Here is a 12188-nt window from a genome sequence, read left to right as displayed (position 1 = left end):
AAGACATACTGTAAAATTGTGAGAATCGCAAGACATACTATAAAATTGTGAGAATCGCAATACATACTGTAAAATTGTGAGAATCGCAAGACATACTGTAAAATTGTGAGAATCGCAAGACATACTGTAAAATTGTGAGAATCGCAATACATATCGTATCGGCAACTATGTATCGCTATAATATCGTATGTTGAGGTCCCTGGCATTTCCCAGCCCTAGTATGCATCCATTATTAATTAGGTGCCTACAGCCTCTCATACACTTACTCTACTGTATGTGTCCTCAAGTAAATTAAACCAATAAGCAACATTTCAGGAGATGTGTTTTTATTCCCTTGCTCAGCAGCTAAGAACACACTGTTTTTCCTAATTTTGCTCAATATGGCTTCAAACAAAGGAATGAGTGCATACAGAGTGCAGTATGATGTAATATAGTCAAATATACAGTAACTATGCAGTGGTTGACGTAGTTCTCTGTAGGATTTTGAAAGTTGAATTATTGAAGACTTATCATTTTCTATAACATCATCATACCTCTGCAATGGTGTACTGCTATGCCCCACTACAAACCCATACTGTAGTGTTTCATTATTTTAAGTGAAACTGGTCAATCATACGTTATGTTTGCTATGCTGTAGCCCAGCACCACCATTTGGCTGATTTCTGGTTCATCTAAAATTGTGATTTCAGTGTTTCTCTGGGAATTCAGTTGTTCCTCCTGAGAAGAAAGACTCGGTGTCACATATACTCCCATTTAGAGCCCTGATTGCAGCAGATGGATCAGGTGATGTGGATGTGGACTGAAAGTGAATCTCCTGCATTAGCAGTGATCCCTTCTGTTTAATCACCTCAGAGCCTCTGGGCCAGTGGCCCGCACTCTGAGCAGAGAGAAAGCTCTGATAACCTGGGCCTCTTAGAAATAACATCATTTCATTTCATATGATGGGATGTGTTTTCCTTTTCTCTGCATACAGAAATGGAAAAAAATAAATTGAATGTGCCTCACAAGGGTCTGATAACCACAGATGCTACCCCATGCCAGTAATGGATTCAAGTCTGGCAGTTATACTTTCACGCATTTGTCATCTTGGGCCCGCCAGGTGTTGTTTTTAGTTGTAAAAAGATGCTGAGCATCTCCCACTGAATAATTTGTCATGTCTCTGCAAACTCTCTCCCTATACTACTATGTTTCCAATGGTCCCTCTATACAGTGCTGAGATTCAACAATTCTAATGTTAACGGCTTACCAATGGCTCATACTGACTAGAGTCTTTCCAGTAAGATTAGTGCACAGTGGTAGACACAGACACATGGCCAGGTTATCACGTAGACCCATGGCCAGGTTAACACACAGACCCATGGCCAGGTTAACACACAGACCCATGGCCAGGTTAACACACAGACCCATGGCCAGGTTAACACACAGACCCATGGCCAGGTTAACACACAGACCCATGGCCAGGTTATCACACAGACCCATGGCCAGGTTAACACACAGACCCATGGCCAGGTTAACACACAGACCCATGGTCAGGTTATCAAAGAGAGCCAGGCCAGGTTAACACAGACAGAGGCCCAGGTTAATGACACAGAGAGCCAGGCCAGGTTAACACAGACAGAGGCCCAGGTTAATGACACAGAGAGCCAGGCCAGGTTAACACAGACAGAGGCCCAGGTTAATGACACAGAGAGCCAGGCCAGGTTAACACAGACAGAGGCCCAGGTTAATGACACAGAGAGCCAGGCCAGGTTAACACAGACAGAGGCCCAGGTTAATGACACAGAGAGCCAGGCCAGGTTAACACAGACCGAGGCCCAGGTTAATGACACAGAGAGCCAGGCCAGGTTAACACAGACAGAGGCCCAGGTTAATGACACAGAGAGCCAGGCCAGGTTAACACAGACAGAGGCCCAGGTTAATGACACAGAGAGCCAGGCCGGGTTAACACAGACAGAGGCCCAGGTTAATGACACAGAGAGCCAGGCCAGGTTAACACAGACAGAGGCCCAGGTTAATGACACAGAGAGCCAGGCCAGGTTAACACAGACAGAGGCCCAGGTTAATGACACAGAGAGCCAGGCCAGGTTAACACAGACAGAGGCCCAGGTTAATGACACAGAGAGCCAGGCCAGGTTAACACAGACAGAGGCCCAGGTTAATGACACAGAGAGCCAGGCCAGGTTAACACAGACAGAGGCCCAGGTTAATGACACAGAGAGCCAGGCCAGGTTAACACAGACAGAGGCCCAGGTTAATGACACAGAGAGCCAGGCCAGGTTAACACAGACAGAGGCCCAGGTTAATGACACAGAGAGCCAGGCCAGGTTAACACAGACAGAGGCCCAGGTTAATGACACAGAGAGCCAGGCCAGGTTAACACAGACAGAGGCCCAGGTTAATGACACAGAGAGCCAGGCCAGGTTAACACAGACAGAGGCCCAGGTTAATGACACAGAGAGCCAGGCCAGGTTAACACAGACAGAGGCCCAGGTTAATGACACAGAGAGCCAGGCCAGGTTAACACAGACAGAGGCCCAGGTTAATGACACAGAGAGCCAGGCCAGGTTAACACAGACAGAGGCCCAGGTTAATGACACAGAGAGCCAGGCCAGGTTAACAGTATCTTTCTAGCTGGCAGTGAGTCAGCACTGCGCTGGCAGAGAGTCTTGTTTCATGCGGCTCACAAACCTTTGTCGCAAATTGCCTCCAGGAGAAACAACATGGCTTAATAATGTGTTAAATTGGACATGATCGTTGGACATAGGGCTAATTTTATGCAACCTCTTATTGCTTCTTCTCCGTCTCCATTAATCTGGCCATTTGTTTTTTCTCCCTGGCTGCAAGAAAGGGGATAGTGGGAGGAGGACGGGGAGGACGGGGAGTTTGAGAGCGTGAACAAGAGAGTTAGAGAGCTCGTTAGAGAACAGAAATAAGATTTTTTTGGGGCATGATTTTATACAATTATTACTTCTGACATTTGCTTAGAACAATTCTCATTCAGCAAGCATGTTATTGAGGAGTTTTGCGGTTTGAGAAACACTTAAAGCGATCAACAAAAGGCCAGGAGGATGTGCCTGCAATTTGCATGCAGACTGAGGCTCATGTGTTTAAAAGCCTACTGGATACAGTATACGGCAGTCTCCCTATAATGGTGCCCAAAACAATATCCCTTGGTAGCCCATAGATGGGGACATATATTTTACAGGAACAAAGAGTAGAATCTTGGGCTAAAGGTAGAAATATAGCATCCCGAATATTCCCTGGCCTCTTTTGAAGCCCCAGAAAGAGTAGCTGCTGCTCATGCATCAGTTGAGAAAGGCGAGAGTCAACAAGAGATTTGCATGGTAGTATATATTATTATGATGACATAATACACCTTTTCCTTTGGTCAGCACCAGTGTTTTCATGTGTCTTGTGTTTTTCCTCTGCAGGTTGGATAGTGGTAATAATGTAAGGGACAAGAACCACTCTAAATTGATGGATGTTTTTCAAGAACCCAACTTTGCTGTGCTGGCTTCAAACCTGGAACAGATCAACAAAGTGGACCAGAATGGTAAAGACATGTGTATGTTGCTTTGCTAGAAACACATGAGGCCGACTTGAATTAAAAAAAAACAAAAAAACAAATGGACACACCAAAACCTAATTCTTCTCCACAGGTGTAGCTATATTGTATCATATTGTATCATATGTTATAGCATTTTACAATGTGTTTTCACGAAGGAACAGAGGGAATGCTGCTACATTATCACGGTACATTATGTCACAATCGTAGTACGAGTTCTTATATGGAACAAGATGCTACGTTACGCATTGTTTTCACCTCCGCTACTTAGCTTGGCTGTGACCTTTACAAAGCTGAAAGGCGAGAAGCCTCAGCCTTGATATTTAGTGACCTTAACCTTTGCTACCTGTTTTAATGCCCAGAGACGGTCTAATGAATGTGTGGAATGTTTTCGTCCATTTCTTTAATTCTGAAAGAACTTATCATCCTTTCGCACGACACTCCCATCCTTAACGACCCTGAATGTCAAAGGGTAAAGGCCACTCACACAGAGGACGGGAAAGGTTATTCCTTTTGTCATTCCTTCCATTCTTCCTGTAAATACATCAACATAAAGATGTTCAATCAGAGTAATAGAAAAGGCAGAGGCCTTATTTAAGATTGAAAATAAAGGCTAATGATTTCTATATTTCCACAAAATTTGTCCCATGATTACTTTCTATTATGGCTTTTATTTTATTCTCATTGCATTCTTATCACAAATTATAGAGCACAAGAAACTCAATGATGATGATTAATGATGAACATTTCATTTTTCTCAAGAAAAAGCTGAATTCCCCTTTTCAGCTTGAATGAACTCTAATATGCCTCGTCTTTGTACAAAACTATTACTGTGTGCAGCCTGTTTGAAAAAAACATGACCTGTGCATTTTACCAGATGAAAGAGAGGCTAGGAACATACACTGAGTGCACAAAACATTAGGAACACCTGTTCTTTCCATGACTGACCAGATGAATCCAGGGGAAAACTATGATCCCTTATTGATGTCACTTGCTAAATCCACTTCAATCATTGTAGATGAAGGGGAGGAGACAGGTTAAAGAGGGATTTTTAAGCCTTGAGACAAGTGAGACATGGATTGTGTATGTGTGCCATTGAGGGCAAGACAAAATATTGAAGTGCCTTTGAAAGGGGTATGGTTGTAGATGCCAGTTGTGCCGGTTTGAGTTAAGAACTGCAACACTCCTGGGTTTTTCACGCTCAACAGTTTCCTGTGTGTATCAAGAATGGTCCACCACCCAAAGGACATCCAGCCAACTTGACACAACTGTTGGAAGCATTGGAGTCAACATGGGCCAGCGACCCTGTGGAATGCTTTCGACACCTTGTAGAACCCATGCCTCGACGAATCGAGGCTGTTCTGATGGCAATAGGGGGTGCAACTCAATATTAGGGAGGTGTTCCTAATGTTTTGTACACGGTGTACATTGAGCTGAAAATGAAAGATAATTAAAGAAAGGAAATAGTATAGTATATTAAAATGTCATCTTATATAGGAAATACAGTATGTTAAAGTACTCTCACATTGTGCATCAGTGAGTTCACAAGGGAATTAGTTGATATCTGATACTATCTCTTTGTTCCGCTCTACAGAATCACACAACCAGGACAGTTCTTTGAAGCTAGACAGTCCCGGCACCCCTCCTAAAGCCAATCTACCAAAAGGAGGCCCTGAGAGTGAGAGGACCTCACTTAGCCCATCCTCACCTCTCAGCCCAACAGAGACCCCTGAGCCCAGCACCACTACTGCTGATGACTCCTCCTCCACTCACACCATCTCCCTCACCTCCTCTTGCTCCACCAAGTTGGTGAGTCACTGGGCTCTTCCAGAGGACTGTAGTGACAAGGCTGCCTTCACCATGATGGAGACAGGGAGTGTCTCGGCCCTGTCTGGGGGGGACTGCCTTATGCCACAGAGCCGCACCTGCCTGGGCTGCTTCATCGAGAGCAAGGACGCTACAGAGCCTGAGCCAGGGCTGGACCTGGGCCGGGACTACGACCCCTGTCCTGTCTCCTGTCCTGACATGGCCATGCAGTGCATGAGTTCTGGTATCCGCTACGGGGATCAGCTACTCTCAGACCAGCTCCTCAGCTACCCAGAGCACAAGGTTAGAGCGGTGGAGAAGACAGATGAGGAGAAGTCAGCAGAGGACAGTGACTCGGAGGATGCCACGTCAAAGAGTATCTACGAAGGCCTGCTCCTGGACAAGTGCAACGGTGAGGAGGCTCTGCTGGCTAACTCCAGCCAGGACTGGGGCTGCTTTGAGTCCTTTATCAGCGAGAGTAAGATCGAGCTGCTGGACCTCTGCTCTAAGAACGAGCTCTCTGTAAACCTCTTCTCAGAAGAGGACGTAGACAACTATATGTTTGATGATGAGGACTCCACCCTGGGCAGCGACGTGTGCTCGCTGAAGATCCGCTACGAGTCCTTCCAGGACAACGTCCGAGAGAAGACCAACACCATTCAGGAGGAAACCCAGTTCAACTTCTTCCCAAGTGTCGTCGCCAAAAAGGAGGGAGAGGGAGCAGTGAAGAAGGAAGCTGAAGTGCCGCAGGTGAATGGAGAGAAGGTCGAAGTCTGGGCGGCTGGAGAAAAGGTTGACAAAAACAACAGCAGCAGCTCTGCTGAAGTGATGCCGAGTGTCAGTCCAGAGAGCAGCTACCTGTTTGACTTCAACAACTCCACAGAGGACTCTGGAGAGTACAGCGATGACAGCTCCTGTACTGGATCCTCACTTGACACCTGCCAGACCAAACGGAAATACTGCTTCCTCTCCAGGGAGAACTCCAGCTCCTCCAGCCAGCTGAGCTATGGGCTGAGGTCCAAGAGGAAAGTCAGATACAGCGACGACTATCTGTACGACGTGGATTCTATCGAGAGCGAGAAGAACACGGAGAAAAAAGAGAAGCAGACGGTGGGTCCAAAAAAAGAGGAGGATGACGACTGGTGTCCAAAGAAGAGGAGAAAATCCTCACGAAAAGAGCCTCCGGTGATAATCAAATACATCATCATAAACCGATTTAAAGGGGAGAAGCACATGTTAGTAAAGCTGGGAAAAATTGACACATCAGAGACAACAGTAAGCTTAAGTAAGGACTTAGTTCATAAGTACCAGAGAATGGCCCCTCTGAAAGACTACTGGCAAAAGAGGCGCCAGGAAATGCAGGAGCAGCGCAGGCTGGCTGCTGGTGATAAAAACACATTTCCGAATGGCTGCAGGCGTTCCCTTAATTCTAGCCTGACAAAACGAAAATACAGGATTGCAAATAGAGTCCGGATTCAAAGAATTCACACTGTAGTGCTCTCGCCAAACCACGCCGATCACAAGCAAGAGGTGCGAGCAGCTGAGGATCAGGCTGCCTGTACAGATATGGCATCAATAACAACAACAACCTCCGACTGTGCTGCTAGATTAGACCAAGGCAGTGTGACAGGAAAAAGCAGATCGCTAGAGAGGGAGGGGAAAAGACTTGGAAATAAGATTTTGAAAATAAGGAAATTTAAAAGCGAGGCCAGACTGAAGTCGAAAAAAATGACAGAGGCTCAGCAGGAGGATGGTAAAACTGTGGTACACCTACAAGAGGTTGGCCCACTATCCCCAAGTCAGCACCCTGACATAGTTTACTCTAAAGCAGGCAGCCCCCAGCTTTGTGATGACTCCACTGTCAGTGTCGACCCCACTGAAAAGTCTACTTTTACACCAGCCCCCTGCTCCTCTTCCAGCACAATGACCCATCCTGTAAATGTGAATAGTGGTCTGCCTGTCATCCCCGGAGGCTACCTACAGACATTACTAGATGCCTCTGACTCATCCAGTAACACTGGACTGTCATATTACTCCCAGCAGCAGCAGCAGCAGAATCCCCGACAACAGTTTCCCCATGGGCTCTACCAGGAAGAGAATCCATTCACTAACCTACAGCTGGCCCAGAGCTGTGTTCTATCTCCTCCCTCAGAGTCCGAGCTCCAACTATCCCCCTCTAACTCCAATCAGATGGAGCCAAACTTCACTCACATATCATGGCAGTCTGGAGGTGAACAGCTACCATTTACATCTGACATTCCACCTGAATCTGCTGGCTTTTCCAACACCATGCCTTTGCCAATGACAAACAACTTGCCCTTGTCAGAATATAGTCAAGTCAATGTAGATGGCAACAGACTGCTGAATGATAAGGCACATTTATCTGAAGAGCCACCAGGACCAGACTCAACCCTACAGGCCAGCCGGTCAGCTGAAGAGGAACAGGTTCAGTTCCATAGAGTCACTCTAAACACAGAGAACAGCAGGCTGGCCAGCTATGACTCTATGGGTTCACTGTCTGCCTCCTCTAGCAGCTACAGCACTATGAGTCACAAGTCCTGTGAGAAGGAGAGTGAAGAGGATGTGAACGAGAACTTCTTGGCCCACTGTAGTCCCAAACTGGTGATCCAGCAAAGTACTGATGAAATCACTCCCCTTAGGGAGTCCACAGACCTACTGGACATCTCCAACTTCACCCCCGATAAGTTCAGGCACTCGTCGTTGTCAGAGATGTCGCCACCCGACACACCAAATCTCTCCCCACAGGTGATGGGTCCAGAAATGAGGGAAAGCCTAGGAAAGGCCAGGGAGTTTCAAGGAGAGACAGGAGACATGACTCTCTCAGCTACACCTGATGGGACTAAGTGGGACTGTAATGTCCTGCCAACACAAAACCATGATGGCAGAGCGATAACCAATCATCAGTTCCAGTTCCATACTTTCAATGACAATGATGGCACAGGGTTAGGTGATAAGATTGATGGCACGGACGTCTTTGATGAGCAGGCTGAATCTATTGGAGGCCGAACTAAAGGTCCCAAGTCAAAAAGGAAAACAACCAGTAAACAGAAAACCAAGACTCCAAGGGCCCCCAAGACAGAGAAGAACAAAGCCCCTAGACAGAATTCTCGTTCATCCAAAAAGCTAAAAGCCCTGCTTGATGCAAAGGCAAAGGCGAAAGGTGAAGAAAGTGAAGGTCTTGCTGGACTGTCAGAAGACTGGCCTTTACTGGTGGAGCACGGTGGGGGCTGGGTAGACGGCGGAAACAACAACAACGGTGCTGTGGATGACGACCAGCGAGAGTTTGAGGAGCCCTCCAACATCCTGTCCAACATAGTCTCTGGGATGGCAGAGGTCGAGAGGTTTATGAAGGTGTCCATCGAGCCACTGTGGGACCCCATGTCTGGACTCTGTCAGCCTCCAGAGGCCAACAGCCTTAAAACTAAGACACTCAAAATCCTGGCGGGCACAACAGCTGACGCCAGGAAAAAGGGTGGTTATGCCACCTCCCCTGGGGCAGGAAGGGGCAGGAAGGCAACTGGCAGGGGAGCCAAAAACCAATCCAAGTTCATTCCTTCAAACCCCTTCTTCCCCCCTCTCACTCTAGACTGCAACATGTTCAACAAGTCCAGCCTCGGTATACCTGGCATCTGTGGGCCCGCACACAAGAAAATGTACCGTCACAAAACCAGTGCAAAATTTGCTGGAGACGAAAACAATACAGGGAAGCGGGACTCGAGCAAGAACGTAGCTCTGATGGCCTCTTATGAGAAACTGAGGTAATATTTTGTAACAGTGGCTGCAAAATACGTCCCCCTCACTCTATTTCCTCCCGCCTCTTGCTCAGTTCCCTGGGTTCCCTTACTGCTCTCACTTTTTGACTTAAATCCAAGTGTTGCATGGCAAAGACATTAACCCTGACTACCCCACCTCCTTCTTTTACCCTGAAACAACTTGCATGTGAGCTTTTATTTGTTCCAGCGAAACTACCTATTGTGTGATTGATTGTCTTCAGCTTGACTGTGATTTCGAACTACCGTGGCTGCTTTTTGTTTCGGACTGCTGCTTGATTCACCTTTCTTGGTCTTTAGTTTGTTTTGTTTTTTTGTTACTTTAAGTTTGACTTTTGTATAATAAGAAAAATTGCCTTGAAACTGTTTTGAAAATCATTTTTGTGATACTTAATGGTTTGCTTTGTTTTTTCAATTCTCCATTTCAGCGGAACAGATTGCCCCTCCTTAACATTGTCAAAATTCAGTTTGTGGCTCTCCACAAATGTTTAAAATAACAGTTCAAAAGTTATCCGTCCTTACATTTAGTCAATGGTTGCCTTCAGTGTACAAAGCGAGAGTGGAGTAGAGTTAGTCATGAGGGAACAATAGAAGTGTCCTATCATTACTGATACCACCCAGCCATTCCATTTGTGGATGTTTTACTGGTGTAGGAGAACTGTATTGCTGTTCTGCTGGGAACCAGACTTTTCAGAATAAAAAAGGGACATTTTTGTATTAATGATAAGACGACTTTCTCATACTGTCCTAATTTTCTTAATATCTTGAAATGGCATTATTTGTCATTGGCTTTTTGCCATGGTTTGGGGAGAGGAGGTGGGAGGGTAAGTGGAGTAAGTACCCAGAATTGCAATTTGTTAATGCTATTGTACAGAGACATATGCACTATTTGCAGAATATGACGATAATTATAATTGTTAAAAATGGAATTATGTGCCAAACGTTGAACAAGTATCTGTATAAACATTTTCTATCTATATGTATATTGGCTGTTTCATGTTCTTTTTGTTAGGGTTGGGGGGTGGGGGTTCTGGACTTCGGTGGCCCGGTCGACATTCTAGAGAACTTACACTTCATTCCGTTTGCCAAGCACCTGCAGCTGACAGTGATACACCTTTTACCAAAATGCAAATGACTGTCTTTTCATTCATACATTCCTTTGAAATGATTGCCATCTGAACTCAAAATCAACAGCCAGCATGGCGATACAGAGAAGGGGATTAAATAGGTCCTGTGGAGAGCTGCCATAAGCTGTTTCAGCAACTAAAAAGTAGCACTGTGTCAATAAGAAATCTTTATGCTCTAACAGGTTAGTTCAATCTTGAGGTTTGAATTTGTACTCTACTCAAGGTTAGTATACTGCTTCATGTAATCTCATGTAATCTCATGGATTCACCTACCACTGCACAAACATGGAGCTCTGTATTAGATTTCTACAATTTATTTCAATTTACATGAATTGATACTATCCATCAGAGATTGAATATTTATTGTGAAGACCTTTTGTCTCTCGAAACCCCCCTTCCCCTCCATCTTCTCCAAGTTGCCAGGCTAGCCATTGAGACTGGGGATCAGGACAGGTGTCACCACCAGGTGGTGTGGAGTAGACTGCCTTATATCATCCCTGCCCATTGTTAATTGAATGTATTTGACTTCCTCTCCAACACAAGTTTTATATGATGTACCACTGTTGAGCTGCCTGTGAAAGGTGATTGAAAGCAAATGAACTTACAGGTAACTGAAAAAAGGATGAAGAAATCCTCTGTGCCCTATTTATGAATGTATAAGATACTGTTATGTTTGATGTAATTCTGCCATGATTTTGACATTAATTAGAATTGTGTTTTGCCATTTTTTGTTGAAAAGAATATTGAGCTTTATAAATATTGTCAGAGTTGTTGCCAGAGGGATTCCACAAGAACTCCTGACATCCTCCATGAATCTTGTATATTTTTCAGTGTGCCAATTTGTAAAATATTTTCTAAGTGTATATTTTTCTTAGAAAGTGCTGTGAAGTATTTGTAAATGTGGATACCCTTTTTTCGCCTTTATAGGCAGTGAAAGGGATGTGTAATGACATGCCTTTGGTTTTAAAAACCAAAATAACAAACATGACAAAAAAAATTATAAAAGGAGAGAGGGAAAACACTGGGAAAAAAGGCTGTAACATTTTGTCGGAAGTTTTGTAATCAGACCAATCTTGTTGTGGGAATGTAGTGCTACTGTGTAAAAAGTATGATAAAAGAAAAAGAAAAACTGAAATAAAGACATATTTGTGATTTTATTGCTGTTTTATAAATCATTCTAGTATCATTTTGTTTTGTTGTAACTGTTGCAAAGGTTTAAATATTTGTGAACAAGCCTGTATGGTGACAATGTAATATTGGTAACTTGCTGAGTTTTGTAATAATGTTTATGGAATAAATATAAAATAAAAATGAGGTTTTGATTCCTGCTTTCAGATGAGGTCTCCATTTTCTTCTCTCCGTGGACTGTATTGACATCTTTCTGAGAATGTATACAGTCCTTATGTTGCATGGATCTTAAAGACCCTCAAAAAGTGTTGATATTACATTTTACTTGTAGTCTGTATAGTTTGTCTGCAAATAGATTGACTCCACAAAATGCTAAATATGTTACTTCATATACAGTAACAGTCAAAAGTTTGGACACAGCTACTCATTCAATAATTTTTCTTTATTATTATTTTTACTATTTTCTACATTGTAGAATGATAGTGAAGACATCAACACTATGAAATAACACATATTAAATAATGTAGTAACCCAAAACGTTTTAAGCAAATCCAAATCGATTTAAGATTTTAGATTATTCAAAGTAGCCACCATTTGCCTTGATGACAGCTTTGCATACTCATTCTCTAAAACCAGCATCACCTGGAATGCTTTTCCAACAGTCTTGAAGGAAATTTCCACATATGCTGAGCACTTTTTAGCTGCTTTGCCTTCACTCTGCGGTCCAACTCATCCCAAACCATCTCAATTGGGTTGAGGTTGGGTGATTGT

The 12188-nt window shown here is 44.2% G+C and overlaps 1 protein-coding gene across 1 annotated transcript in view; it reads left to right on the top strand.

The window, feature by feature from the left end:
• LOC124009660 (neurite extension and migration factor-like) overlaps window positions 1-11623 on the top strand; it is a 34482-nt gene extending 22859 nt beyond the window's left edge. Inside the window, exons 2-3 of the mRNA XM_046321688.1 lie at window positions 3432-3553; window positions 5160-11623. Of these exons, the coding sequence (XP_046177644.1) occupies window positions 3478-3553; window positions 5160-9154 (4071 nt within the window). The 5' untranslated portion in view covers window positions 3432-3477 and the 3' untranslated portion in view covers window positions 9155-11623. The remainder of the gene's footprint in view (window positions 1-3431; window positions 3554-5159) is intronic.
• Window positions 11624-12188: the final 565 nt, after the last annotated feature.

The sequence above is a fragment of the Oncorhynchus gorbuscha genome, linkage group LG02 (genome assembly GCF_021184085.1).
Source record: "Oncorhynchus gorbuscha isolate QuinsamMale2020 ecotype Even-year linkage group LG02, OgorEven_v1.0, whole genome shotgun sequence".
NCBI classification, from domain to species: Eukaryota; Metazoa; Chordata; class Actinopteri; order Salmoniformes; family Salmonidae; genus Oncorhynchus; species Oncorhynchus gorbuscha.
Note: the sequence above shows the minus strand (reverse complement) of the source record. Positions and strands in the feature narration are given on the sequence as shown.